Source organism: Gracilinanus agilis, chromosome 4, assembly GCF_016433145.1.
Source record: "Gracilinanus agilis isolate LMUSP501 chromosome 4, AgileGrace, whole genome shotgun sequence".
Lineage (NCBI taxonomy): Eukaryota > Metazoa > Chordata > Mammalia > Didelphimorphia > Didelphidae > Gracilinanus > Gracilinanus agilis.
In genome coordinates, this window is record NC_058133.1 from 109,801,106 (window position 1) to 109,828,193 (window position 27,088).

Below are 27,088 nucleotides of genomic sequence, written 5' to 3' on the forward strand. Positions count from 1 at the left end.
GGACAGCCAATGGTCCAAGATTCTGGATACAAAAGATTCTAAAGAGCCAGAAAATAGTGTCAGTATGGGCAGCTGAAAAACACAGAAGCTTGACTTGTTTTAGAAAACATTGTTCGGGGATAATATATACCAGCACCTTTGTGTTTAAATAACTATCCAACTTTCAAGTGCTGTTAAGTTAAAAAGACAGTGGACTATACATATCTACTCTATAACCATGGACACAGAGCCAACCGATATAGAGAACGCTAATGACTATGGTGGTCAACTATACATACTTCCTTAAGCCAAGGTCACAGTATCAAGTACACCTCAACACTAAGCACCTAGGTTTCCAGTTTGAATCATAACTATTCCATTAAGTGGGTGGAGAATTTTAAGGGAATGATTGACTCAAGTCAGATAAAATTAGGACGACAGCTCAAACATTTCCATTTCCATGCTTTTTAGAGCTTATCTATCTCCCCATCAGGAAATAGAGGAATTTTTTCCAGTCTATCAGAAATGCACATGAAGAACATTTTTTAGCTTTTCCAGTCTAAGAGTCAACCATTTTATAAAAGGATCCCCAACCGCAAACCCCAATCTGAAAGCATACAAGTAACTGAATAGAAAAGAATAACTCTGACGTACAAGTGGAAGACAGCCATACTATGACCAGAGATGTTTATGGAAAATATGTTAAGAAAACCAAACAGGTTACAACACAAATTGTTTTAAAAAAAGCTGATTTAGGAAATTCTCCGCACCCATCCCCCAATACTCTCAGCTTAAAGGAATAAAATTTAAGAAAAATCACAAATACTGAGAACACAGAACTTCATCTTCACTTCATTAATGGAAGAGGGGGCACATGTACTTATGTTTAGGAGAGGGGGAATTAGCTACTTCTAGACTGAAGTCCAGAAAGAAGTAAAGCCAAGTTATAAACCCCTAAAAATAGAGGTTTGCAATGGAAACACTGATATATCTTTTACTATAATAACACAAATAATGTAAAAAATTAAGGGACTGTCTATGTAAATGAAGGGACTGAAACTTGCAAAAACTCACAAATGCAAATGAATCACCCTCATCATAAAGCCCACAGGTATGAATTTAACCATCATACAAAAGCATTAACATCTATATGTTTGACTCTGCACTAGAAACTCCATGTCCTTTTTTAAATGCACGAAAAGGTCGTATCCTACTGTAAGCATGAGCAGCTAAAAACTGAGCCCTAAAAACACCTCCTTTGTTAAGCAAGGCCTTTTGCTCTGAGAACACTTGTAACTTTTTGACTAAAAAGAGAAAATTCTTACAAAGGTCAAAAGAAAAAGAGAAAACTGCAAGCAAAGTTGTCGGGAGAAAATCCCACAAAGAGGAGGTTCAGTTTTTCCTTTCATTTCAAATTTACTAGTATATTGTATCCCTAGACCTTATTTCCAGCAGGACTCAAATGAACAAAGCTCAGGGCAATGCAGGGGTTTTCATGAAGGCCTGGAAGATAATGATTAACTGCAAACATGCCTCCTGAATGCAGAGTTGGGTCCTTGGGCCCTGCCCTCCCTGCCAGCTTCTAATTAACCCGTAAGACTTCAACTTTATTTAATTAACACCCAGACAGAGGGCCAACAAGTCAGGAGCAGCTGTAAATAATAACCCCCATCGGGGGCAGGATGGGAAGAGTAAATTGTAGGTGAAGAGAAATAATGTCCTAGAATAGGCATGAGGGGGTCTGTATCCCATATTGCAGCAGGAAGTTCACTAATGTACATACCACATTTCTGGGGAGAAACTGGAGGGTGGGATAGGAAAACATTCTGTTCCCAAATAAAGCATGACTCATGGGATCTGAGCGCATGGATATGCCATAATAGAATCTTCTTAAAGGAAAAAGCCCAACTCTCTGTGATTTAGTTTCACATTAACTGGTTCTTTATTGGCTTAAAACCTAAACATTGTCAGTTTGAGAAGAAACCCACTTTGATGTGGTATAGCAATCTTGCTGTTAAAATCTAAATTCCTCTTAATCCTTGGTAAAATTTATTCCAAGAAAGAGAATAGATACATATTTATTTTAAAAACATGAACCATGGATATTCAGATCTGAAACAAAGTCACTTAGATTTTGATGCACTGCTCACCTGATTTTTAGGTTGAGCATCACTTTAACTCCCTAAAGACTTTAGCAGGAGAAAAGGATCACTACTTGTTCCTATTCTCCTTGAGATGACCAGGAGTGAAATATAACAAAACAAAACAATTTACAACAACAAAAAAACCCACACCAAAAAGTCATGTGGCCTGGTTGTTCCCAAATGGGGTTAGAAATATAGGAAACTTAAGGTTGTATTCACATTTATCATCTTTCTGCCTAGTCAATGGAAGTTTAGAGTCATGATTAAAAAAAAAAATTAAAATACACACATTTTTGTCTTTGCTTACAGTGATCTTTAAAAAATTCAGGTAAATAAGGAACAACCATTTTTACTTGGAATCCTCATTGTCTTCTGGATTCCTGTTCACCTTGATAACTTTTAGCAAAGTTAAAATTCCAACAGGGTTTGCCTCAAATCTTATTGCTTCACCTGTAGTAACCCTTTCTTTTCTTTTTAATTTTAGGGGGTAAATTCATTGGGTATTTTGTCATGGCTTTCACTGGAGATTGGGAGAGGGAAAGTAGCCAATAGACAAAGGTAATTTAAAAAACATGACCATAATTTCCTGTTTTTTAAAAAAAAAGGAGGTGTGGTAGGGATACAGTTATCTCTCAATAGTGGGAGGGTTGGGAGGGAGGAAATGAAGGGGAGGGAAAGCATTCAAAGCCCATGAGTCAAGCCATAGCCAAAACCATGTTCTACCCCTAAGTAGAATTTCTTTTTTTTCCTCTTTTTTTTTTTTTAAATAAAATCTCCCCAAACCATCACTTTAATCTTCCCCAGACTGGGCCTCATCTTCAGACCCTTCATCCCCAGACTTTTCTGGTGGAGGGCTAGCAGACTTTTTCTTTTCTGGGGGACTTTCTGGTTCCTCATCCTCTTCTTTGGGAGAAGGAGTCTTTTCCTTTGATGCCTTTGATGCTGTGGGACGCCCCACTTTTCCTTTGCCTTTCACTGGACTTGGTGTCACTGAAAGAAAAAGGAGGAAGAATTGGGGCAGGGATGGAAAGAAAAACAAAAAACCAAGTCTAGCTCTTATCTGGGTCTGTGTGTGTGTGTGTGTATGTGTATAACAGAAATCTCAAATGCTAGAGAGAAAAGCAAAGCCATGTAGCCTTAGAGGTAGTTAACATTTCAATTTTTATGACTATGTTTATATATTTTCATGACATTTCAAAATTTCAATAGTAGTTTGGGAGTTGGCATTTTATCAGCATAAACAAACAAAATTAAAATGAAATACTAATAGGTATAGATGAAATCCTCTGATTGTATATTTTAAAGTCTTGATAATCATTACTCCTAATTCTTGTTTATACTGTGTGTGTGCCACAAAATAAAGGTAAATGTCTAAGATTCCTGAAAGAGTTGAAGTCATTATTAATTATGTACTTATGACAAATTCCTTCCTGAACTATATCATTATTCAGTCAAGCTTCATTTTTATAAAGTCATAAGAGTCCCATATTCATATTTATTTGTCTGCCAAAACTCCCCAAGAATAGAAATTAGGATTCTTTTGCAGTTCTTGCATTCCCTTTAGGTTAGCCCAGTGGTTCCCAAACTTTTTTGGCCTACCACCCCCTTTCCAGAAAAAAATATTACTTAGCCCCCTGGAAATTAAATGTTTTAAAATTTTAATAGCAATTAGCAGGAAAGATAATTGCACCTGTGGCCATCACTGCCACCTGGATTGCTGCAGCACCCATCAGGGGGCAGTAGCACCCACTTTGGGAATCACTGGGTTAGCCTAATGTCAATGTCAAACCCTAATGGAGAACTGCTGCAGAAGAATGTTTTACTAGTTCTTGAATGATGATTTTTAAAAAGGGTATCTTAGCTTCCCTGATTCTGAGCTCACCTGTAGCCTTTAGCCTGGGTTTGGGCATTTTCTTTTCTTTCCTTTCAGGCTTAGACTTCTTCACAATCTTTTTGTTTTTCTTTTTTGAACTTCCATAATCACTATCATCATCATCTTCCATTAGAAAGTCTTCATCGCTGCCAGAATCTTCTGAGAGAAAGGAAAAAATTTCAATGTCTGGCTTAATTTATATACCATTCCAAGTGAACAAAGGGAATTATCAATCTTAATAGAATTGAACATGGGATTTGTAGTCCAATACTCCTGGACTCTACTCTTGGTCACACAACTGATTTGTTGGATCACCAGATCCATCTATAAAATGGATATAATAAGCACCTCACATGAGGATTGCATTTCTGAATTGTTTGAAGAGAAGATCTACAAGACAGGGAGATTTACAAAACTTAACGTAAGTAGAAATTGTTGCAGTAGTTAGCATGGCATAAAAAATATGATTATCCAAACTGAGACACTTATAAAATACCAATATACTTATTAATAACACATCTGCTAAGCAGAAAAAACCCTAAATCTATAAACCACCAACATACTAATTTGTAATTATTACTTTAAGAGCACTTTTAGGAGTAGGAGACATAAATTATCCAAGCCAGTTCTAGTTTTGTGATTAGGACTAGGCACAACCTCTTAAAAGAATTCATGTATGTCTAAATAGTACTGATAGAAGGCACCAAAATCTCTCAATCCTTATTTGGTGATCCTGAGGTTCTAAGAGGGCACAACATAATTATTATTTGAGGAACTAGTATTTGAGTATGCCATCTCTAAGAGGATAGTGATACTCCAAGTCACTTCCACTTACTCTCCTGGAATGGTGTCTCTTCTTCCTCTTCTTGTTCTTCTTCACTGCCCACATCTTCCATGAGCATTTCTCTCTGCTTAGAAGCTGCTTTGGATGCTGCCTGACGCTGCTGGCGAACATTTTTGTGATCTTCTTTTTCATCTTCACTATCCTCTGCAATATCAAAACCATAACAATATGATACAAAATGCTTTGGTTCTCAATGGCTAAAGAAGGAAACATATTAGCCAACACGAAATACAAAAATAAAATAAGGAGCAATAATAGATAGCTTAAAAGCTTGTGAGATAAAAGAATATAGTTAAAAGTTTGCTTGTTCAAGAACACCACCAGTGCTTAAATTTAATGTGCAAAATTTATTAATTAGCTTAATTGAATCAAAGGGTCAAATTTCAGTTCTGATAATTCTCACCAAGTATTACCATAATAGCCTGAAATTCCAAAAATAATGAGTTTAAATAGCACTATCACTTCAGATAAAATACTATGAAGTATACATTTCACAGACCAATGGTATCCAACTCAAATAGAAATGGGATCCCTGCTGGCCAAGTATTGATTTAGAAAACCACAAATTATCTACACTATCTACACTGTAGTGCACTTTCATTTTGTTAAATATTTCCCAATTACATTTTAATCCAGTTTGCAAGGTAGTTTTGCAGAGTTTGACACTTTTGTTACATACATTTATTAAAAGGGCAGACCAGAAGGAGTCCAACTTCAAAAAATGGAAATTTATTTGTCTTCCTTAACGTTTTGAATCATAACAGATTGGGCTATTTGAAAAACCTGTTAAGTTTAGGTTAGAAAAAAGATGTTTGTGAGAAGAGTAGAAAAGTAAGAATATATTTTCAACAGAATTCCTTCTAAGAGATTGCAGAAAAGAATATATGAATTGCACTTAAAATATCTAATTTTTAACTTTTGGATCTCTGAGAAGTTATTATCACTTAGTCTAAGTATCCTCATTAATAAATAGGGATGAGAATTGTACTTTCTGTATCTCAGAGTTATGAGGAATTAAGTAGAGAACATATATAAAAGTATAAACATGTACATTCTTATTATTGGCGTTAAATAAAAAAGTGCTTAAAATCACTAAATATGATATACACCAAAGTTATTCATCTAAGTTTGACAAGTTTTTTAGCTGTGGGATTTTTTTTTCTTTTTTGACACTGAGATGCTTTTATTTTCTATTTTTTAGCAAATACCAGATAGTTTTGATAATTATTGCTTTCAAATATAATTTAAAATCTGATACTAGTAGACTACCTTCCTTTATTTTTTTCCCATTAATTCTTTTGAAATTCTTGATCTTTTTTGTTCTTCCAAATGAAATTTTTTAACTCAAAATAATTTTTTTTTTGTAATTTAATCATAATGGCATTGAATTAGATAGCACTGTCATTTTAATTATATTGGCTCTGCCCATCCATGAACAAATGAATATGCCTCCAATTATTTAGATCTGACTTTATTTGTATAAAGAATGTTTAATAATTTTGTGTAGTTCCTGAGTTTGTTTTTGGTAGGTATGCTCCCAGGTATTTTATTCTGTGGTTATTTTAAATGAAGTAACTCTTTCTATCCCTTCTCGCAGGGCTCTATCGGCAATATATAAAAATGCTGATTTATGGATTTTTTTTTTACTGTTACTTTGCAAAAATTGATAGTTTCAACTAACTTTTTAGCTGAATCTCTTAAGATTTTCCACATGTACCATCATATCATCTACAGAAATAGTTTTATTAGAAATCTTTGCCTATTCTTATTCCTTCAATTTCTTTTTCTTCTCTTGCTAGAATTTCTAACATTATGTTAAATAATATTGGTGATAACGGACATCCTTATTTTACTCCTGATCTTACTGACTAGAGAATTAGACTTCTAGCTTCTCCCCATTACAAATTATACTTGCTGATAGTTTTAGGCAGATGCTTCATAGCTTTTAAAGAAAAACTCTATTTTTACCTATACTTTCCAAAGTTTTTAATGAGTATAAGTGTTGAAATTTTTCAAAAGCTTTTTTGCATCATGTGGGTTTTAAAAATTGCTTGTTATTGATATTATCAATTATGTTGATATTTTTCTTACATTAAACCATCCCTGCCTTCCTGGTATAAATCCTGTTCGTTCACAATCATCTACCAAACTATTTTGTTGAGGATTTTTGCATCTATATTCATTACTGAGACTGGTCTATAATTTTCTTTCTCTGGTTTAGCACTATTATTTGTTTCATAAAGAGTTTAGTAAAACTTCTTTATCTGTTACTTCAAATATATTATTTAATATTGGAATTAGTCAATCACTTGTAAATCCATCTGGTATTTTGATGCCTTTTGGGGATCTTTATTCTAAAATAAGTTTTTATTGTTGTCTTCTTTTTTTATTAGTTATCTCTAATATCCTTCTTGCCAGAGCTATCCCATAATAAAAAGTATTAAAAGACAAAAAGAGAAAGAACAAAACAATGGATCAAGGTCTGAAAACATGGGTAATATGTAACACTTGTGGACCTTCCAACCTCTACAAAAGAGTAGGTTGGGAGTGTCTCCTCATATCATTTATAATTTTGTTACAATAATTTTTGAGTTGCTAGGAAATTTTAAGATATTCTAAGTGTCAAACTGCTAATCAATTAGGAATGTGGTTTTTAATATTTATATCTTATGGGGACGAAGGAAGGCTTTAAAATTTTTCACTTATGTCAATAATCAGGTAGTATATAGCTATACTGATTTTTAAAAAACAAAACAAACAAAAATTCCAGATCCCTTCACTGGCAACACTCTCATTTAAAAATCATCCAAAAATAGCTATTCCTGATTGAGTCAGGCTAAAGAGCTGGCTGCTAGCCTCATAGCAGAACTTCATATCCCTGTATTCATGATCACTCGCTGCCTCTCCCCTGAATTTGGAAGTATGTTCTTTCTTTTGCAGGTTAGTTTTCCCCTAGTCTGGTGGGCCTCTTTTTGGAGTACTTGTCAGCCTTGTCATGGCCATTAAGCTCTGAAGTCATGACTTTAAATGCTCAAATTCTCTTACTGAGACAAATGAGATTCTAGGAATAAAGGATCCCCAGACATAAGTTACACAAAATTTAGCCTACCAAAATGGGAACCATGGCAAATCTAATTAACACTAACTAACAATGTTAATAAAGATCATTAATAGCATCTTATATTCCTTTGGGTACTCAAGAAATGTTAAGAAATTAAAATTTTGGTTTGTAGTCCAGTTGAGAGATGAATATTATGGGGATAGAAATCACTAAATAGAACTAAGATTTAATGCAATTTCTTTTGCATTCAGGAGTATGGGCATTATACCTGAATGAGAATAAAAGTGAAAGTAACTTTTAAAAAGCAAAAGTACTCAACTAGTTTAATGTCAAACAAACATCATATCTCCCATCGCAGCCTTCATAAAAAACCTCTATTGGGTGAAGAATCCAAATTAAATAAGAGTTTATTTCAAGTGAAATTCTGATGGAAGTATTGAAAGAATCCTCTGTAAATGTTTCAAAAGAGTGGCTTTCTAAGCAAACAAGGGAAAACTATTATTACTAGTAAATCTAACTACACAAATACCTGGTGAGTGTGAATCGTCCTTCTTGGTCTTCACATCTTTTTCTTCAGAGTCCTCACTGTAGGTATGAAAAAGTCATGTTAATAAGCTCTGAAAAGGCTTGCAATGACCAAAGCCAAAACTAGAAACTTTGGAATCCGATTTAAACAAAGTCTTTAAGACTATCACTCTATTCTAGAAATACATTTTGTCAGAAGCAGAACTAGAATGGATAAAAACAAAAATGGCATATGACTGGTAATGAAATATTATTGCTCTGTAAGAAATAAGGAAAAGGATGGGAAATCTGGAAGATTAATATAAAACAGAGATAACCTAGTATAGGGACAACATATTAAAACTTAAAGAGTCAAGGAGACTTGATGTTAAATCCCACCTCAAATACTGACTGTGTGACCCTGAGCAAGTCATATAACCTCTATTGTTCTTAAGTCTTTCATGTGCAAAATGAGGAGTTGAATTAGATGACCTCTAAAGTCCCTTACAATCCTCAGTCTCTGTGCCTATGAATTGATGCAGAATTAAGTGACCCAAAATCAGAAGAACAATTTATGCAAATGAACACAAAAAATGCAAAGGAAAACCTTACAATTTACAATAACTTTAAAAGACTAATGGTGTCAACCTCAAATTAGTAACAGGTGTTATCGAACCATACATAATGACCTCTATGGGTCACATTAACTTCTAATGTAGTTTTATTTGTTTTGTTAAATATTTTTCAATCAAACAATGTGGTTCAGGCTGTACTCAAAAGTGCTATAAACTATAAGTTTGACACTTCTACTTTAGAAGAACTGATGATGATAAAGCACACCTCCTACCTCTTTTGTGAGAGGCAGATAACTAAAAAGAAAAAAATATGAGAAATACATTCTCAGATCATGTGTGAATTTGTATTGCTTGACTAACTTGCATCAGGGAGGGCAGGGTGATTAGGAGAAGAATTAGAGATTATGAGATGGAATGATAGTGATATCCAAAAAGAAGAGTCATACAAAAATTAGATGGATGTGCAGAAGACATAAATAGGAAGAGCAGTTTAGTATTATTTGTGGTATATTTATTGTTCAGTTGCATCCAACTCTCTGTGAGGCCCCATCTGGGGTTTTCTTGGCAAAGATACTGGAGTGGTTCTCCATTCCAGTCTCCAGTTCATTTATTTTATTTTATTTTCATTTATTTATTTTTAAAAAGCCCTTACCTTCCATCTTAGAGTCAATACTGTGTATTGGCTCTAAGGCAGAAGAGTGGTAAGGGCTAGGCAATGGGGGTCAAGTGACTTGCCCAGGATCACACAGCTAGAAAGTGTCTGAGCCAGATTTGAACCTAGGACCTCCTACCTCTAGGCCTGGTTCTCAATCCTTTGAACCACCCAGCTGCCCACTCTAGTTCATTTTACAGATGAAGAAACTGAGGCAAATAGAGTTAAGTGACTTGTCCAGGGTCTGAGGCTGGAATGGACTCAGAAAGATGAGTCTTCCTGACTCTAGGCCTAGAACTCTTTATCCACTTGTGCCCCCTAGCTACCCTGGTTTATTTAATACACACTTAAAATTTCAAATGTAATTCTCATTTTTTGTTCTCTGTGAATGAAAAGTTAGGCTATCTAACTTTTAGGGGCAGCAGGAAAGTTCTTGTAAGTAAAATAAATAATACAACACTGGCCAGACAGTTTACTGGCAGGTATATATACATTTGTCTTAATTTATTGGCAGCAGACACACAGAGACATAACTTCCTTTTCCTGACTGTGCCTATCATCTCCCTATCCCTAAAAATAGCTTGGAATATTTTTTAAGGAACATAATAAGCTATACAAACTAAATGTGCCTAAATGCTACTGTATAATAACACTCTGAACAAGCAAAAGCCAATCTAAAATGAGTCAGTAAAATTAAAAAAAAAAAAAAGGAAAGATTTCCAAAGCAATGAGAGGTATTTAAAATGTAAATCATTTTTTCACTCATTCAAAAGAAGTATGTGGAAATAGCATGGTATAATGGAAAGAGCCCTGGATTTGAAATTTGAAGATGGAGGTTTTATTCTTGGTTCTATCACTTTTTGTGTGTAACTTTGGAAACATAAGCTCTCTGGGCCCCAGTTTCTCATTCAGTAAAATGAGGGAAAAAGGAACTGGATTAAATGATCTTGAAAATGACACTATCTTATAATGGGATAATACAAATCTTATGCTGTATCCCTACCAATCCCTTTAGAGTCCATTCTGTTTCTGTCTTATTATTCCTTATCTCTTCCCATTTTCCCTTATCCTATCTTCCCTCCTATTTCCTTGTTAGGTAAGATGTGTTTCTTATATCTAACGGTGTGTGTGTATTCTTTAACTGGTTCAGATGAGTGAGATTCAAGTGTTACCTGCTCCCCTACCCCATAGTTGTATAAACTCTTTGCAAACTCCATTTATATGAGGTAATTTCCCCATTCCTCTTTTTTCCTTCCCCCTCGTAGCATTCCTCTTGCCCATTCTTTCCATTCTTCTTTTGAAATCATCAAAATACAGATAATTAGACTCCCTCTCTGACCTCTGATGACAGAATTCTAAAAGTAGCTTCATATATCATCTTCTAATATACGAATTTACTTGATTAGTCCCTTATGATTGCTCATTCATGTCTACTTTTTAAATGCTCCTACTGATCTGTGTTTATATGTTAAATTTCATACTCAGCTTTGGTCCTTTCATCAGGAATGGTTGGAAGTACTTTCTTTTGGGAAAGGTCCATCCTCTAAGGCAGTGATGGGCAAACTACTGCCTGTGGGCTAGATGAGCCCCCCCACCCCCAAATGTTCTATCTGGCTGTGAGACGAATATAATGAATAGGATACAGTATAATGAAACTTCGAAAGAGTCGCCTTAGAAACAGACTGACAGATGAGCATTTCCTTTCCTTTGGCCCCCTCTTTAAAAAGTTTGCCCATCACTGCCCTAAGGGATTAATACTCAGTTTTGCCAGTTAAGTTATTCTTGGGTCTTAATCTAGATCCTATGTCTTCTGTATTCTAAGTTCTATGCTCCTTTATCACATGACATTGCTGATGAAACCTGTGTGGGCCCTTGGTTCTGGTTGGTTTGCTGCATTTTTTCCTTGACTTGGGAACTCTGGATTTTAGTTATAATATTCCTGAGTTTTCATTTGAGTTTCTTTCAGGAGACAACCAATGGATTCTTTCAGTTTTTACTTTGCCTTTTGATTCTAAATAACCTGGACAGTTTTCTTTTATATTTTCTTGAAATATGTTGTTCCTTTTTTTGTTCTTCATGCCTTCCAAGTAATCCAATGGTTCTTAAATTACTTCTGTTCAATCTGTTTTCTACATCAATTGTTTTTGCTACAAAAATTTTTTAATTTTCTTCTATTTTTCAGACTTTTGATTTTGCTGTATTTCTTGGGGGAGGGGGGAACCCTTTACCTTCCCCCTTAGAATCAATACTGTGTACTAGTTCCAAGACAGAAGAGTGGTAAGGGTAGGCAATGGGGGTTAAGTGAGTTGCCCAGGGTCACACATGTGGGACATGTTTAAGGCCAGATTTGAACCCAAGGATGTCCTGTCTCTAGGCCTGGCTCTCAATCCTGCTGTATTGCTTAATGTCTCCATTTGGGCCATTTGGCCAATTCTAATTTTCAAGGAGTTATTTTCCTCAGTAAGGTTTTATACCTCTTTCCAAGTTTTTAATTCCCTTTTCAAATCTTTTTTCTCTAGTTCTTGCTTTTCCCAAAATTTTCCTCTACTGTTTCCATTTGGTTAAAAAAAATTTTTTTAAACTCTAATTCTCCTAGGAATTCTTGTTGGATTTGTAGATAAGCTGCATTTCTTTGAGGTTTTGCTGATAAGATTTTCTGGAAGGGCCATTGTCTTCTATGTCTTGAGCTTCCTTATCACCATAACACTCTATAAGATGGCGTTCTCACTCATTCCTCCAGTCTATTCCTGTTAGTGTTCAGCCCTGCTCAATTCTGGAGATAGGGATGTCTAGTCTGAGCTTCTGTTCTCATATCCTTCTGCTGCTTTCACTGCTCTGGCTGAGCATTTGTACGTTTTCCATGTTTCTAAAGTAGAATGATCTAAGGAGGGGCATGTTCCTGGCTCTCTTGATAAGAGTTCTTAAAAGTTCTCAACCCAGGTTTGGATCTATTGGCTTGTTTCTGGCTTGGAGTAGTTTCAGTAAACAATGTTGATGGGTTCAGGCTCTGAAGATTCAGAGTACCTAAATACCAATTCCCTTTATTCTAGGGCACTATGGTTTGCTCCCAGGATCAGAATTATACAGCCATTTGCTTCTGGAACTTTGCTTGGCATACAGCTGGGTTCCTGCTCAAAAAGGGTTCTCTCTACACTGGGTCTGTGGCCTGACACTAAGTAGTGGGTGACAAAGCTGCCCAATGACACTTTGAGCTGTACTCAAGTGTGTGTTCAAGGATCACTCCTTTCTCTGAGGATTCATGCTATTGATTTCCCAGACCCTATTCCCCAGGGCTCTTAACTCTTTCTGTCTCCCAAAGCTGTCCTGGACTGAAAAAATTATTCTTGGCTTTCCTGATCAGAATCTATCTGGTACATCTTTTAAATCTCTGTTAAGAAGGCATGTTAGGTGAGCTAGCCTCTAATGCTTCTTCTAGCTCTATCATCTTGATTCTATCTCTAGAAAATACAAATCCTTAGACTCCTTCTAGACTTAATTCAGTAACCTGTGTCCTAATCCTGGCTCTTTAATTAACTGTCATAGTTATATGATTGTGGGCAAAACATGTCACACCCTTCTGTGCCTTACTTTCTATATTTGTCAAGAAAGGGACAGAACTGGTTACTCCCCCAAATCCCTTCTAATTTTATAATTCTTTGATGTTTGGGAAAAACTCAAGAAATGGATATTCATACAATAATGAATCCTTTTGACTACTACCTTATTAAAGGCAATTCTAATTTATTTTCAAAATAAAAGCTATTGGCTGCTCTAATCAACAAAGAAAACAGAATTTTTAAAAAACAGTTCCAGTTCAAGGAAATTTGCCAACCTGAAAACTGTACATATTTCTATATTATTACATTTTCCAATTATTTGTATATATTATGCAATATTACCATATTAATATATATAAGACAAATTTAAAGTGCTAATAATTCCAAATTTCGATCAAAATAACCAGATCCTTATAGTTATTTTTCAATCCTCTAACAGTTCTGTTTTACTAACTTTTGGGGCAATGTATGGAACCCTTATTAGGAAAGAGCTAATAATAGCTGATTTTACAGGTGAAGAATGTACAAAGGATGTACAATTTCAATAATTACAAAGAAATAAATGTAATATACATTCAATTTGGCAGTAATTTATTCAATTACAATAGGGCAATGGGGGGGGGTCACTGAAGTAAAAGGAAAATTCTTAATATCAAGCCTGTTATTAATAACTGGATTATTTATAATTTCAGGGCTTGCAAAACACTTTATACTATAAATTATATCACTTGTTCATCACTACAATCCTATTAAATACTATAAGTTTTATTACCCTCATTTTAAATATAAGGGAGCTGAGAATCAGAGCAGTTAAGTGACTCTGCCTATGATCACACAACTACTGAGTAACTGGCAGGATTCAAATGAAGGTCTCTCCTGACCAGAAATCTGACACTCTTTCCTTTAGGCTTCTACAAAAGGCAAGGAAAATTGGGTCCAATGCAGACATCAACACTAATCAGGTAATTTGATCTCCAAAAATAAACGGTTACAATACTGGGCATATAAAGCCTTAAAAAGGTCGGAGAATAAAAGACCCTTTTCATAGTAGCACTTTTTGTAGTGACAAAAAGCTGGAAATAAATGACCAAATTGTGGCATAAAAATACATAATAATGACAACTGTGAGGAATTTCAAAGAAACATGAGATGATTTATATGACTAGATAAAGGAAAGAAATTAGAACTTGGAGAACACACATACACAAGCTATAATAATGGAAATTAAAGGTAAATTCTGGTTAATTACAATGATCAAGCTTATTCCTGAAGAACAAGTAATGAAATATACTTTTCTCCTTTTGGAAAGAAGTTATTTTTGCTTTGTTAGATTTAGTGGGGGAGAGGGAGAGAAGGTACATTAGATAACAAAAATAAGAGAAGCAACATTCTTCTTACCTATCTTCCTGTGAATTTTTTCCAGACCTCCTCTTGTTTTTAGCCTCTCGGGGTGATGATCTAATTTTCTTAGCTGGAGGGGCTGAATCTCTTCCATAATCTTCATCTTAATAGTTAAAAATGAAATTGTTTAATTCCTAAATTAAAAATTAGCACTACACTCCTATTCAAGGTATTCATTTGCAACAGGGTTAATGGGTGGGATTGAGGACTCCTAAACCAGGGAGTCTTAACCTTTTTGTGTGTCATGAACTCTCTGGCAAGCTGGTAAAGCCTACAGACTCCTTCTCAGGATTAAATGTATAAAATAAAATATATAAGTTATTTATTTGACTGAAATAATGATAATTTTTTTAAATGCACAGACCCTAATACATTCTAGCATTTCAGGTAAATGATTTGCCTGAATTTCAAAGGTTTAAAAACTCTCTGGATTCAGAGGAAAAAGATCTTTATCATAGCAAGAGATTTCTTACATATTAAAAAAGTATTAAGACTTCAGAACTTATGGTTATCCCAATTAAAGAAGCTTATTAAGAAAACTGAAGGCTGAAACTTAAAGGAATGAATTATTATCTCATTTGATCCTCTCAACAACGCTGGCAGTAGATGCCATTATTATCACCATTTTACAGATGAAGAAACTGAAGAAAAAGAGTTAAGTGACTTGTCTAGGGTCACATAGGTAGTGTCTAAGTTTGATTTGCACCTGAGTTTTCCTGACTCCAGGTATGGTGCTCTATTCACTGGGCAACCTTTCTATTTACCAAGAAAAGTAAAATGGAAGAAAACCCATAAGATTTAACATTGAAAGATCCTAGAAAAAAAATTTTTTTAACCCAATTATTAATAGTAAAAATCTTTTAGAAAAGGCATGAGAAAAAAAGAGCTAGAGTATTCCATTTTGCCAATATTTTCTCTGCTAATAAGACTATGAGAAATATAACATTCAAAATAATTTTTAAAACCATTATATATTTTCGAGATGTCCATATCACAAAAGTATAGGCAGCTAGATAGTGTGGTAGATAGAGTGCTAAACCTTGAGTCAGGGAGAACTGAGTTTAACTCTAGTTTCAAACATTTAGCAGCTGTTTGACATCTGGGAAAGTCATCTGATTTTTTGCCTGCCTCAGTTTCCTTATCTGTAAAATGGGAATAGCACCTATGTCACAGGGTTGTCGTAAGGATATAAGATGTTTGTAAAGTGGCTTGTAAATCTTAAAGTACTATATAAGAGCTTTTTATTATTATAATACTGGCTGGATATTATATAGGACAAGGTTTCCTCCAACCTGAGACTTTTAAAAAAGTATTTAATATTGTGGTACATTTTAGTGTATTATATACTTCTTAAAAGGGCAAACTTACCTGCATCATCAGATTCCTGAAACTGTGAATAATCGACCACCTTCCTGTTTCTGTAAGGGAGAATTTAAATAGCAATTAATTAATAATAAGGTTTGTTAAAGACATCCAGAATATGGGTTGTCTGATTCATTCAATAGAAATAGGGCAGGTTTTTCCAAGTCACCTTTAAAAAAAGTTTCCTTAAGGGATTTACTCTGCATTTCCCTACAATTGAAATTAATTTCTTGATAAATGGTGCAAAATGCCTATTTTCTGAACAGCACTAAATTACATCAGTTTGAGCTTTTAGAACCAGCATTAAATAATAGTCAATATAAATAATATCAACACCTTTTTGTGAATTTTGCAACAAAGATGCAAGGAAATGTCAAGTTTACTAGGAATTTTGATAGTCACACCAAAGAGAAATTTCAATTAGGATCATGCTTTTGCACCAAGAGGTATATTTTAATTTATTTAGTTTACCATGGGCATGATGATACAAAGAAATTCAAAACATGACCACTAACACTTTAAAGATCTTTTTATATTCTATTAAGTCTATTCCTATCAACCAGAATAGGGACTACCCTACTAACTTCTAATGTGCTTTCTCATGATCTTATGCAGAAGTTAAAATGGACTTTAAATATTAAAAGTCTTACAGGGATATGACATATTTTTCACTTTAGTGATAGCAAAGATACATTATCCTTTATGAAAGAAATCCATCTCAATCTAAACAAAATGCACACCCTAATATGGTCAAAAAATCAAATACAGATTATTAATTCAAGAATGAAAAAGAAGTTCTAGTAAAGTCTCATGCGAAATTTGGCATTAGTTTTGAGATTTATCTCTGTATTCGCTTAATTTCTTCTTCTCCCTGGTTATTTATTGCCAGCTATTCTCATGATTTTTCTTCTTATTAAATGTTCGCCTGATCTTGGTATTTATCCTCCCCAATCTAGATTCCATAAGCATTACTAAACAACAGAAAAATAGATCAAAGTTTCACATCCATTATTTTGTTCCTGGTAACCCATACACATATTCAGTCATAAAGTTGACTATTACTAAAATAATGTCTTTGTGGGAAAAAAGCAGCTTTTCTCTCCATAATACTGATATTGTTCAGCTTTTTTACTTTACAATGCCAATTAAACAAACTGGAAGATAAAGTCAAGTGGCTGTTTTTTATTAAAAATAAGTTCTCCTAACTGCTTGATGTTAATCAAACGTTTTCACTAAAGAAATAATCATTGTAACTAGTCCAACTCTCAATAATATGGAATTAGGTCTTAAGCAATGATACATATAAAACCCAGTGGAATTGTGCATCAGCTAAGGGGGATTAGAGGGAGAGGAAAAGAACACAAAACACATAACTATGGGAAAATATTCAAAATAAAAATTTAAAAAGAAAATAAAATTTAAAAAAGAAATCATCATTGCCCCAATTATTAAAATTATTTGACTTATTAAAATAGCCCAACAGGCCAATTGATTGTGATCAGAGTCTTTCATTTCTAATATTCAAAGGAAGCTATTTATTAACAAGTAATCAAAAGTTATAAAGTACTATGATACAAAAAAAATTGATGCATGGAGTTGGACTTAAAATTTGAAAACGTTCTAAATGGCATTTCCCACTACTTCAGGGAATTTTCAAAGCATTTTTTCAAGTCTTACTTAACAGTCAAAAAAAAGGTAATTATTTAGCATTAATATACTAATGTAACTCAAGACAATTTCAATTTGTTTTTCTACTTTTCCAATCTTTGCATTTAAAGGAAGTTAAAATTCTTCCTTTAATAAAAAGCTTCAATATTAACATCTAAAATGCAAGAATTTCAGAAAAGCCTTAAGAGGGAAAGTGGGAAGACTATAATTACTTTAATTATAGCAATCCTACAAATACAGAACAAAAGTGAACTGAAAGGAGTAAGGGGAGCACAGCAGCATCACTACAATTAAACAGAGACAAGCTGGTCAAACTGAAGTTTTTTGTTTCAGCATCTGACCAAAGAGGAAGATATGAGGAGGGATTTCTCAAAACATATTCACAGGATAGGGACAGACAAAGAGGTCAACAATACACTAACAGTTTTATAGGCCCCTCCAAATCCTGACTTTTTAGGTAGTAAAAGAAGTCTTTAAAAAAAGACAAACCTTTAAAGACAACTGACTATAACTGTGTTTAATGAACTATTCTGTGTCACTCTTCTAATAGGCAAAATAAAGTAAATCACAGTATTTCAGAGGTGAAAAGGACCTCAGTAGCCATGTAGTCTAACTCCTACCTAAAAGGAATCTTGTCCTTTGCAAGGACTCATTAAATACAAAAATATTTTTGCAGCAGCAAATCTGAAAACCAAGGAGGTATTTGTATATTGGGTAAGGGATAAGCAAAAACAGCATAGAATATAACAGGATACTATTGTGCTATTAAAAAATGAAAGGGGGAAAAAAAGGTACCACCATTTCAGAAGAAACTGGGAAGGCCTGCATGAAATGATATAGAATAAAATAAACAGAATTAGGAAAACAACTTATACAATAGCAACATTATAAGGAGGAAAAAACCTACAAAAACCTTTAGAAATCTGAACAACGAAATGATAAAATAGTCTAGAGCAGCGATGGCAAACCTTTTAAAGACTGAGTGCCCAAACTACAACCTTCATGCCACCTGTGAGCCCCCTAGCCTTACCCCAGATAGGGGAGGGAGGAAACACTCCCACTGAACTGCTGTGCAGAGGGGCAGGTGATGGGAGAAATGTTCTCAGGTGCATGTATAGAGGGGGGAGCAGGCCTCCCCTCTGGCACCTGTGCCATAGGTTCACCAACACGGGTCTAGAGGATCAAAGAGGAAAACATGTCACCTACCTCCTGCTAGAGAGGTGATAGACTTGAAACGCAGAATGAAACACGTTTTTGGGCATAGCCAATGTGAGAATTCATTTCTTCTGATTTTTTTTCTTTTTTGGTTACTTTTCAGTTGAGAGGGAGAGAAAATAATGCTTTTTAAATCAGTAAAAAAGTAAATGGAACCTCTACAAGCACATTCAAACTTTGCTTAAAGACCTTTAACAGAAGAGAACCTACCACCTCCCCAAAACAGTCCATTCCCATTTTTGGATGGTTCTAATTGTAAGTAAACTTTTCCTGACATTAAGCCTAAATCTGCCTTTGCAATGTCCATTCATTGTCATCAGAACATTTCTGTTTCTGCACTCTAGGGCCCTACCCAAAAAAACCACCCTTCCTGCACATGCCAGCCCTTCAAATATCTGAAATGAGTTATCTTGTTTCTCAGTCATCTCTTCTCCAGCCTAAAAACACACAATCCTTGAATGAGTTAGAAGTCTTCCATTTAAATCAGGAGTGAAGTGAGGGTGTCCATTATCATCACCACTATTATTCAATATTGTACTAGAAATGCTAGCTGTAGTAATAATACAAGAAATGGGAGGAATTAGACTAGGCAATGAGAAAACAAAACTATCATTCTTTGCAAATTATGATAGCATACTTAAAGGAATCCTCAAGAATCAACTAAAAATCTGGTTGAAATCACTTCAGCAAAGCTGCAGGATATAAAATAAGCCCACATAAAACATCAGCTTTTCTACATATTACCCAACAAAAAACAGGAGCAAGAGATAAGAAAAAGTAATTTCACTTCCAATCTGTTTAAAATTCCATTCCAATTTTAAAAAGTACAAACAAAATAAAATACTTGGAAGTCTACCAGCTGAGATATACCTTGAACTATATGAACACATTATAAAACACTTTTCACACAAATAAAGTCAGGTCTAAAAAAATGGAGAAAAATTAATTGCTCAAAGGTAGGGTACACCAATAACAAAACAACAATTCTACCTAAATTAATTCAGTGCCACAACAAACTGCCAAAAAATTATTTTATAGAGCTAGAAAACATAACAAAATTCATTTGGAAAAACAAAAAGTGGAGAACATAAAGAGAATCAATGAAAAAAAGAAATAGCAGAACTCAAACTGTATCATGAAGTAGTAATCATCAAAACAATCTGGGCCTGCCCTAAGGAATAGTGGTGATCAGTAGAATAGATTAGGTTCACGATACATAGTAGTCAATGACATTTAATGAATGAATACAGCATTAAATGTATTTACTAAAAACTACCGTTTAATAAATGCAAAGATCCAAGCTTTTGGGACAAGTGTTCACTGACAAAAATCACTGGGAAAACCTGAAAGTAGTTTGGCAGAAACTAGGTATAGGCCAACATCTCACACCATAAAGGTCAAAATGGGTACATGATTTGGACATTAGGAATGTTATCATAAACAAATTAGAAGACCATGGAAGAGTTTGCCTGTCAGATCTATGGATAAGGGAAGAATTTATGACCAACCAAGAAACAAAAAGCATTATTGGATATAAAATGGATAATTTTGATTGCATGAAATTAAAAAGGTTTTGCACAAACAAAACCAATGTGGCCAAGATTTTAGAAGAAAAGCAGGAAACTGGGAAAATTTTTTTTTACACATTTCCCTGGCAAAGGCCTCATTTCTTAAACATGAGTCAAATTTATAAGAACAAGTCATTCTGTCTGATATTAACTGATGTGAAGAGGTAGTTTTTAGGAAAAAAAATCAAAACTATTTTAGTTACATAAAAAATGCACTAATTCTATTGATTAGAGAAATGCAAATTAATACAATTCTGAAGTACTACCTTACACCTAGTAAATTGGCAAATACGGTAGAAAAGGAAAATGACAAATATTGAAGGGAGTGTGGGAAAATTGGGTCACTAATGGTAGTTATTAACTCACTCAACCATTCTGTAAAGTAATTTGGCACTATAACTAACGGGCTATAAAACTGTGCATACCCTTTGACCTAGCAATACTACTACTAGGACTTTACTCCAAAGAAAAAAGGAAAAGGACCTTTATGTTCAAAAATATTTATTAGCAGCTCTTCTTATGGTAGCGAAGAATTGGAAATTGAGGGAATGGCCATTAATTGGAGAATGGCTGAACAAATTGTCTGAGATGATCAGATCAATTCTTTTTCAAAAACCCCATTTATAATCAATTGATTTTGTCTTATTATTACCTAAGTCATGGTTATTTCTGAACTTACTTAAGAAACTCAGCTGGCCTGTAATGAATTAAGTTTAGAAATCCAGTTCTCTTGCTAATCACTGTTCTATTTTTGCCTCAAGGAAATCTTTTATCCTTGAAGGATGTGGGTGCACACTAGAGAATCTAGACAAGTATTTTATATATCACCAAGCTATCCTTCAAGATTGTCTGTTATCCAAAGAAGTCTCGTCTACTATCTTTAACGTTGCAGATGGACTCAAACAATGAATATTTCTTAGTCACCGGAGAGGAGGAGGGGGCTGTTCCCATTTCCAACCAATCACACTGTTCTCCACAATTCAGCTTTTTTTAATCAATCATATGGATTTTGACATTTATGCTATAAAATTCTTTCAAACAATAAGTTGTTCCCCACCTATAAAATCCTGTTCTTTGTTCCATATTCCCCAAAACTATTAAAAAAAAAAAAAAAGAGCTATCACCTTGTTTCACAGTCTTAAGTTTTGCTGAAGAAGCCGAGGTCCTAAAGATTGGTAAATTCACTTTACATTAATAAGTTGGTTGTGCTTTAAATTTTGTACCTCAATCTACTTTTACTTTAAACTGTTACATTTGTTATATGATTGTGATGGAATACTATTACACTATAAGAAGTGACAAGCAGGATGCTTTCAGAAAAACTTGCGCAGACCTACATGAACTGATGCAAAGTGAAATAAACAGAACCAGGAGAACATTGTAGATAGACAGTAACAGCAATACCGTATAAGATCAACTATTAGCTATTTTGGGCAATAAACTGATCCAAGACAATTCTGATGGGCTAGTGATGAAGACATTTTTCTTTCCTTTTCCATTTTTTTTTGGGGGGGGCCAGTATTTTGCATGACTACATATGTATAATCTATATTAAATTTCTTGTCTTCTAAAGGAGAGGGAAGGAAAAGGAATTTTAACTCAAAATTTTAAAAAAATAAATCCAAAATTGTCTTTACATGTAATTGAGAAAAATATAAAATAATAAATAAAAACCCCAGTTCTTTCAACTAACTCTTATGTTATGAACCCAAGACTCTAAATCCATCACTGGTCTAGCCTATCACTCTGAGTACTGCTCCGGGTGTCTGGCTTAGCCCCAGCAGGGCTCAACAATCTTCAGCCAGAGGACCCAGTGGTATCTTCAGCAAGGGTTCTACCAATGCAGCCTCCTCGAGGAAAGAAAGGCCTCTCTGGAATAAATCTCTCCAGAAACCAGTAAAGAAGGGCCAGCTATTCACCCAGCAAGCCAATGCAGGATTCAGGGAAAGAATCTCCTTCTTCAGTCCAGCTCACCAAAGCAGTGTCTCCAAAGACCAACTCCAAAAGAGAAGACCAAAGGCCAAGCCCCAAAGACAAAGAAGTCCAAAGGGGAAGCCATAAGGCAAAGTCCAGTGGACAAGAAATTCAGGACTTTTTAATAGTTCTTTTTCTACATCACTTCCTGTTCCTTCCCCACTTTATGGGAACCAATCTGTCTTTCAATTTGCCTAGCACTGCCCACAAGATGGGCAGTGGCCTCTGGAGGTGTGAGCTTCCTCTAGTAAGTGACAAAATTCTCTGGCTTAGTGTTAAGTGGGGGTGCTTAAGTTTTTGATTGATTTAAGTTAAAAGCTGCTGATTGATAGGCAAAGTTTGATTCACTCTTCACAGTAGTTATGACTTGCTTATGTTTGAAGAAGAGAAAATTAAGGAGACAGAATTTTTGTGAAATGTATCAATGGTCAGAGATAATGAAGCTTAGATGCTTTGTAAATGTTATTGTTCTTAGTAGATGTATTTTCTCCCTCACATAATATTGGTGGAATAATGTTTGCAACCTAAGTATTTGGTGGAGGATGTATCAAAAATCCAATCCAACAAGTATTTAAATTTTTTAAACATTTATTAATATTCATTTTTAACATGGTTACATGATTCATGCTCCTACTTTCCCCTTCACCCCCCCCCCCCCACCCTCCCCACCCATGGCCAACACACATTTCCACTGGTTTTATCACATGTCATTGATCAAAACCTATTTCCAAATTGTTGGTAGTTGCATTGGTGTGATAGTTTCCAGTCTACATCCCCAATCATGTCCACCTCAACCTATGACAAGTATTTAATTTTACATGTATATAATGTATCTAATGTGTGTGTATAATGTTTGATTTCATCCTTTCCAATCTCAGATTTGAAGTACTTCAAGAGCAAAACCTGAGATGTGGGAAAACTGAAAAGTTAGCAAGCGAAGTTTTTATTCAGTTTCTAGATAGGTGGCTCATGTTCAAGGTCAAGATGTAACTATAGTCACCTCTCTTTTTATCTGACCTAGTAGAGAGGAATAAAAGTATGGATGATCCAGGAATTGTATGTGTGGGTTTGAGTAGGTGGTTTCATATTTATATTTAAATATACCATAAGTATGGCTAATGTCTCACTGAACAGCTTTACTGCTGCTTCCCTCCCAGGCCTTTGTTCAGTTGTTGTTCCTTCTCCCTTATCTCTTAGGGGAGTTTACGGCAGTACTATCTCACTTATGAAAGAAGTCTGAACTGGACTTAACTCCCTTTTAAAATGGAGTCAGACTAATCTCAAAAGTTCTTTCTAAGCTCAAAAATGGACTTTTGCAACAAAACACATATTCTCTGAGTCAAGGAAATGGCTTTTATCTTAAAAGGCTTTTATTATACTTGCCAAAGATAGGATGAAAAGGAGTTACTAAGGGTTTTAGAAAAGATTTACTAGATAATTCCTATTGTCTAGTATAGATTTAACTATAAGAGTACATTATCAATGAATAAAAAAAGGTTTTATTAAACCCTAGCCTTGTTCCAAGTGCAAAAGAATATAAATAGGAGTGAAGACAGTCCCTGCTTTCAAGGTGTTTATATTCTAATAGAGAGAGCCTTCAGATAAGTGGATTAAAGAGACTAGCTGGACACCAGAATACTATCCATTAAAATATAAAGGATGTGGGGAGTGACAACTAGGTGGGTCTGTATTGTGGAAGAGTCCTAGAATTATGTTAAATGTTACAACCCACCTAAGAACTCCCCAGGGCCAGTGAAGCACAAAAAACCCTTGGCTTATGAAAATAAAGTTTATTTTAAAAAGGGAAGAAAGAAACTGGTAGGTAGAACCCTATCACTATCTAAACTAACTCCACCCAACTTCTAAGTTCAAGGAGAGCCTTCATTTTCTTCAGTGGGCCCTACTTAATCCTCCCTATGTTATCTAAAAAACCCCTCCAATGCTATCAGACTTAATCTAAACTTACTACCAATAATAAGAAAGAAAGGGGAAAAAAACCTCTGGGTTTAGGGGGCAGCTGGGTAGCTCAGTGGACTGAGAGCCAGGCCTAGAGACGGGAGGTCCTAGGTTCAAATCTGGCCTCAGACACTTCCTAGCTGTGTGACCCTGGGCAAGTCACTTGACCCCCATTGCCTACCCTTACCACTCTTCTGCCTTGGAGCCAATACACAGTATTGACTCCAAGACGGCTGGGTTTGGCTGCACTCCTAAGTAATTCAAAGTTATAGGTGGAAAACTTTGTATTATCTTAGCCAATAGGAATTCTGGTAGTTGGACCACTGGCAGATGAAGACTGGTCTCAGGGAAATTAGTTTCCTCCAAGCAAACCCTCTACCTGGATGTCAAAAGATTTTTCTCCATGAAAATCCTGACTTTCCAGAGAGAATCTCTTAGAGCAAAATTCCTCCTTCAGCTTGATGTAGGCAGAGACAAAATCTCCCTCCAGCTTGGTCAAAATCTAAGAAGGAAGTGAAATTCAGTTATTTCCCTTTCTAGATTCACAATTCCTTTCTACCCAGAATCCTTTCCCAGAGCTTCTCTCAAAATTCCCTTTCAACTAACCCTAGAAAACCAGACTATCCCTAACTACATTCCTACAGCTCAGTGGATAGAGAGCCAAGATTTGAGACTGTGAGGTCCTGGGTTAAAATGTGACCTCAGATACTTCTAGCTGTATGACCCTGAGCAAATCCTTTAACTGTAATTGCCTAGCCCTTACTGTTCTTCTGCTTTGGAACCACTCCTTAGTATTGATTCTAAGGTGGCAGGTAAGAGTTTTATATATATCTGTATGTATAATGGGCATGCATCAAAAGAAACAATGAGATGGTTAATTTTTTTTTAATTTGGGAAGAACTACATGAGGTAGTGAAGAGTGAAGTGGTAGAACCAAGAGATCATTATATGTAGCTACAGATGGAATATCTGAAGAATAACTTGTGAATATTCCCCTCCAGAGAATTAACTGAAAAATAGAAATATGAAAGACATCATCTATATCTATCTATCTATCTATCTATCTATCTATCTATCTATCTATCTATCTATCTATCTATCTATCTATCTATCTATCTATCTAAGTATTTATATAGATAGATATATCTATTTGCCAGATGATGCCTTCTGTGGTATAGGGAGGAGCTGAAATACCTGGAAAGAAATTATGTTAATAAAAATGTAATTCCAAGGGGCTATCCAGACCCCCACCCCAAAGAATCTATATAATATTTAAAGCATTTTATTATGTGAGTTATCACTCACATCCAATCAATTTGTGTTATATATTAAAATATCCAGAATTCTGTGATGAAAGTAGAAGAATAAAAAATGTTTCTCTTATAAAAAGTTGAAATTTGTTATAATTTAGATCAGTGATGGGCAAACTTTTTAAAGAGGGGGCCAAAGGAAAGGAAATACTCATGTCAGTCTGTTTCTAAGACAACTCTTTCAAAGTTTCATTGTATTGTAGCCTATTCATTGAATTTGTCAGATAGGAGATTAGGAATAATGTTGCAAGGCTGAACATTTCAGGGGGCTGCATCTGGCCCTCAGGCCATGGTTTGCCCATCACTGATTTAGATCACAGTTAAAAATATACTCCCTTTATCCAAAGTTCTTAGCTGTCCAATGACACTCACTTATTCATAAGTCCAAATTTGATCCCCCAGAAATAAGTAAAAATCTTTCAATATGTCCAAATAATTTTTTTAAGTTAAATAAAATACAGTGAGTGAGAAATTCTCACCCATGATTTTTTTTGGCAATGTAGATACTATCTTTGGCTACTGGAAATTACTAAGCAGGTGATTTTAATGTCTTATCTATCACTTTGTCTTTGGTTTGAATTGGGGCCTTTCTCTTTCTGTCTTAAAACTTAACTGGGAGTAGCTCAGTTTTAATTTTTGGATTTTGTGCTAAAAATAAAATGTCACATAGGTAAATTACTTTTCTTTTCCTTTAACATAGTATAAGTCAGTCCTTCACAGTGGAAACTCATTTTTACTAGAACAGAACTGGTTTTTGAATGCTTCTATGTTTTGACTTCTATTTTTTGAGCTTGTTAAAAGGGCCTTTTCTTATTACACAATCTTTTAAAAGTTATTTCTTACGTGGTAGTCTTGATACTTAAAGTATTTGTACCTTAATGTTACTCAATACTCCACTAGGTCTATGATTTTATAGTTGTCCTGCTAAATGTGTTGTTACTGTGGCAGTCAAGCTCTACTGTGCTGTAAAAGTTTTGAGAGTGATCTGGCAGTAGACTCTTTCTGAGAAACAAGTTAGCTAAGCACTGAAGCTCATCACCAGTAGTCCCACCACTTAGTGTTAAATATCATGATATAAAAAAATCTTCCTGGATTCTAAAAATTAGTTGACACTTTTAAGGATAGGCTTGATAACTCATTTCCATAAAGGATTATATATAGTTTGCAATTTTCCCCCCATACATATTTGATAATAACCTCAAATATCTAGTTGAACTCATCCAACAAAAATCCCCTCTATGATATAAAATGGCCAGCCATTACCTGAAGAATCCTAGCAAGGAGATTTTATTACCTAACTCTCCCAAAGTAGCCCATTCTACTTCTTGATAATTCTAATTGTTATTAAGGGTCTCTTCAGCTTTTTGCTATTACTTTCACTTTTGTTCTCTGGATCCTAACAGGGCAAGTCTAATTTTTCCTCTATAACAGTTCAAATACTTGAA

The 27,088-nt window shown here is 34.8% G+C and overlaps 1 protein-coding gene across 1 annotated transcript; it reads right to left on the reverse strand.

Moving 5' to 3' along the window:
* Nucleotides 1-1,897: 1,897 nt before the first annotated feature.
* NUCKS1 (nuclear casein kinase and cyclin dependent kinase substrate 1) lies at nt 1,898-16,022 on the reverse strand (the record flags this gene model as incomplete). The annotated part of the gene is made up of 6 exons (XM_044674936.1): nt 1,898-3,113; nt 4,006-4,155; nt 4,832-4,984; nt 8,431-8,486; nt 14,588-14,693; nt 15,959-16,022. Coding segments are annotated over 6 exons (729 nt in total), but the record flags the coding sequence as incomplete, so codon positions are not given.
* Between the last annotated feature and the right edge of the window lie 11,066 nt (nt 16,023-27,088).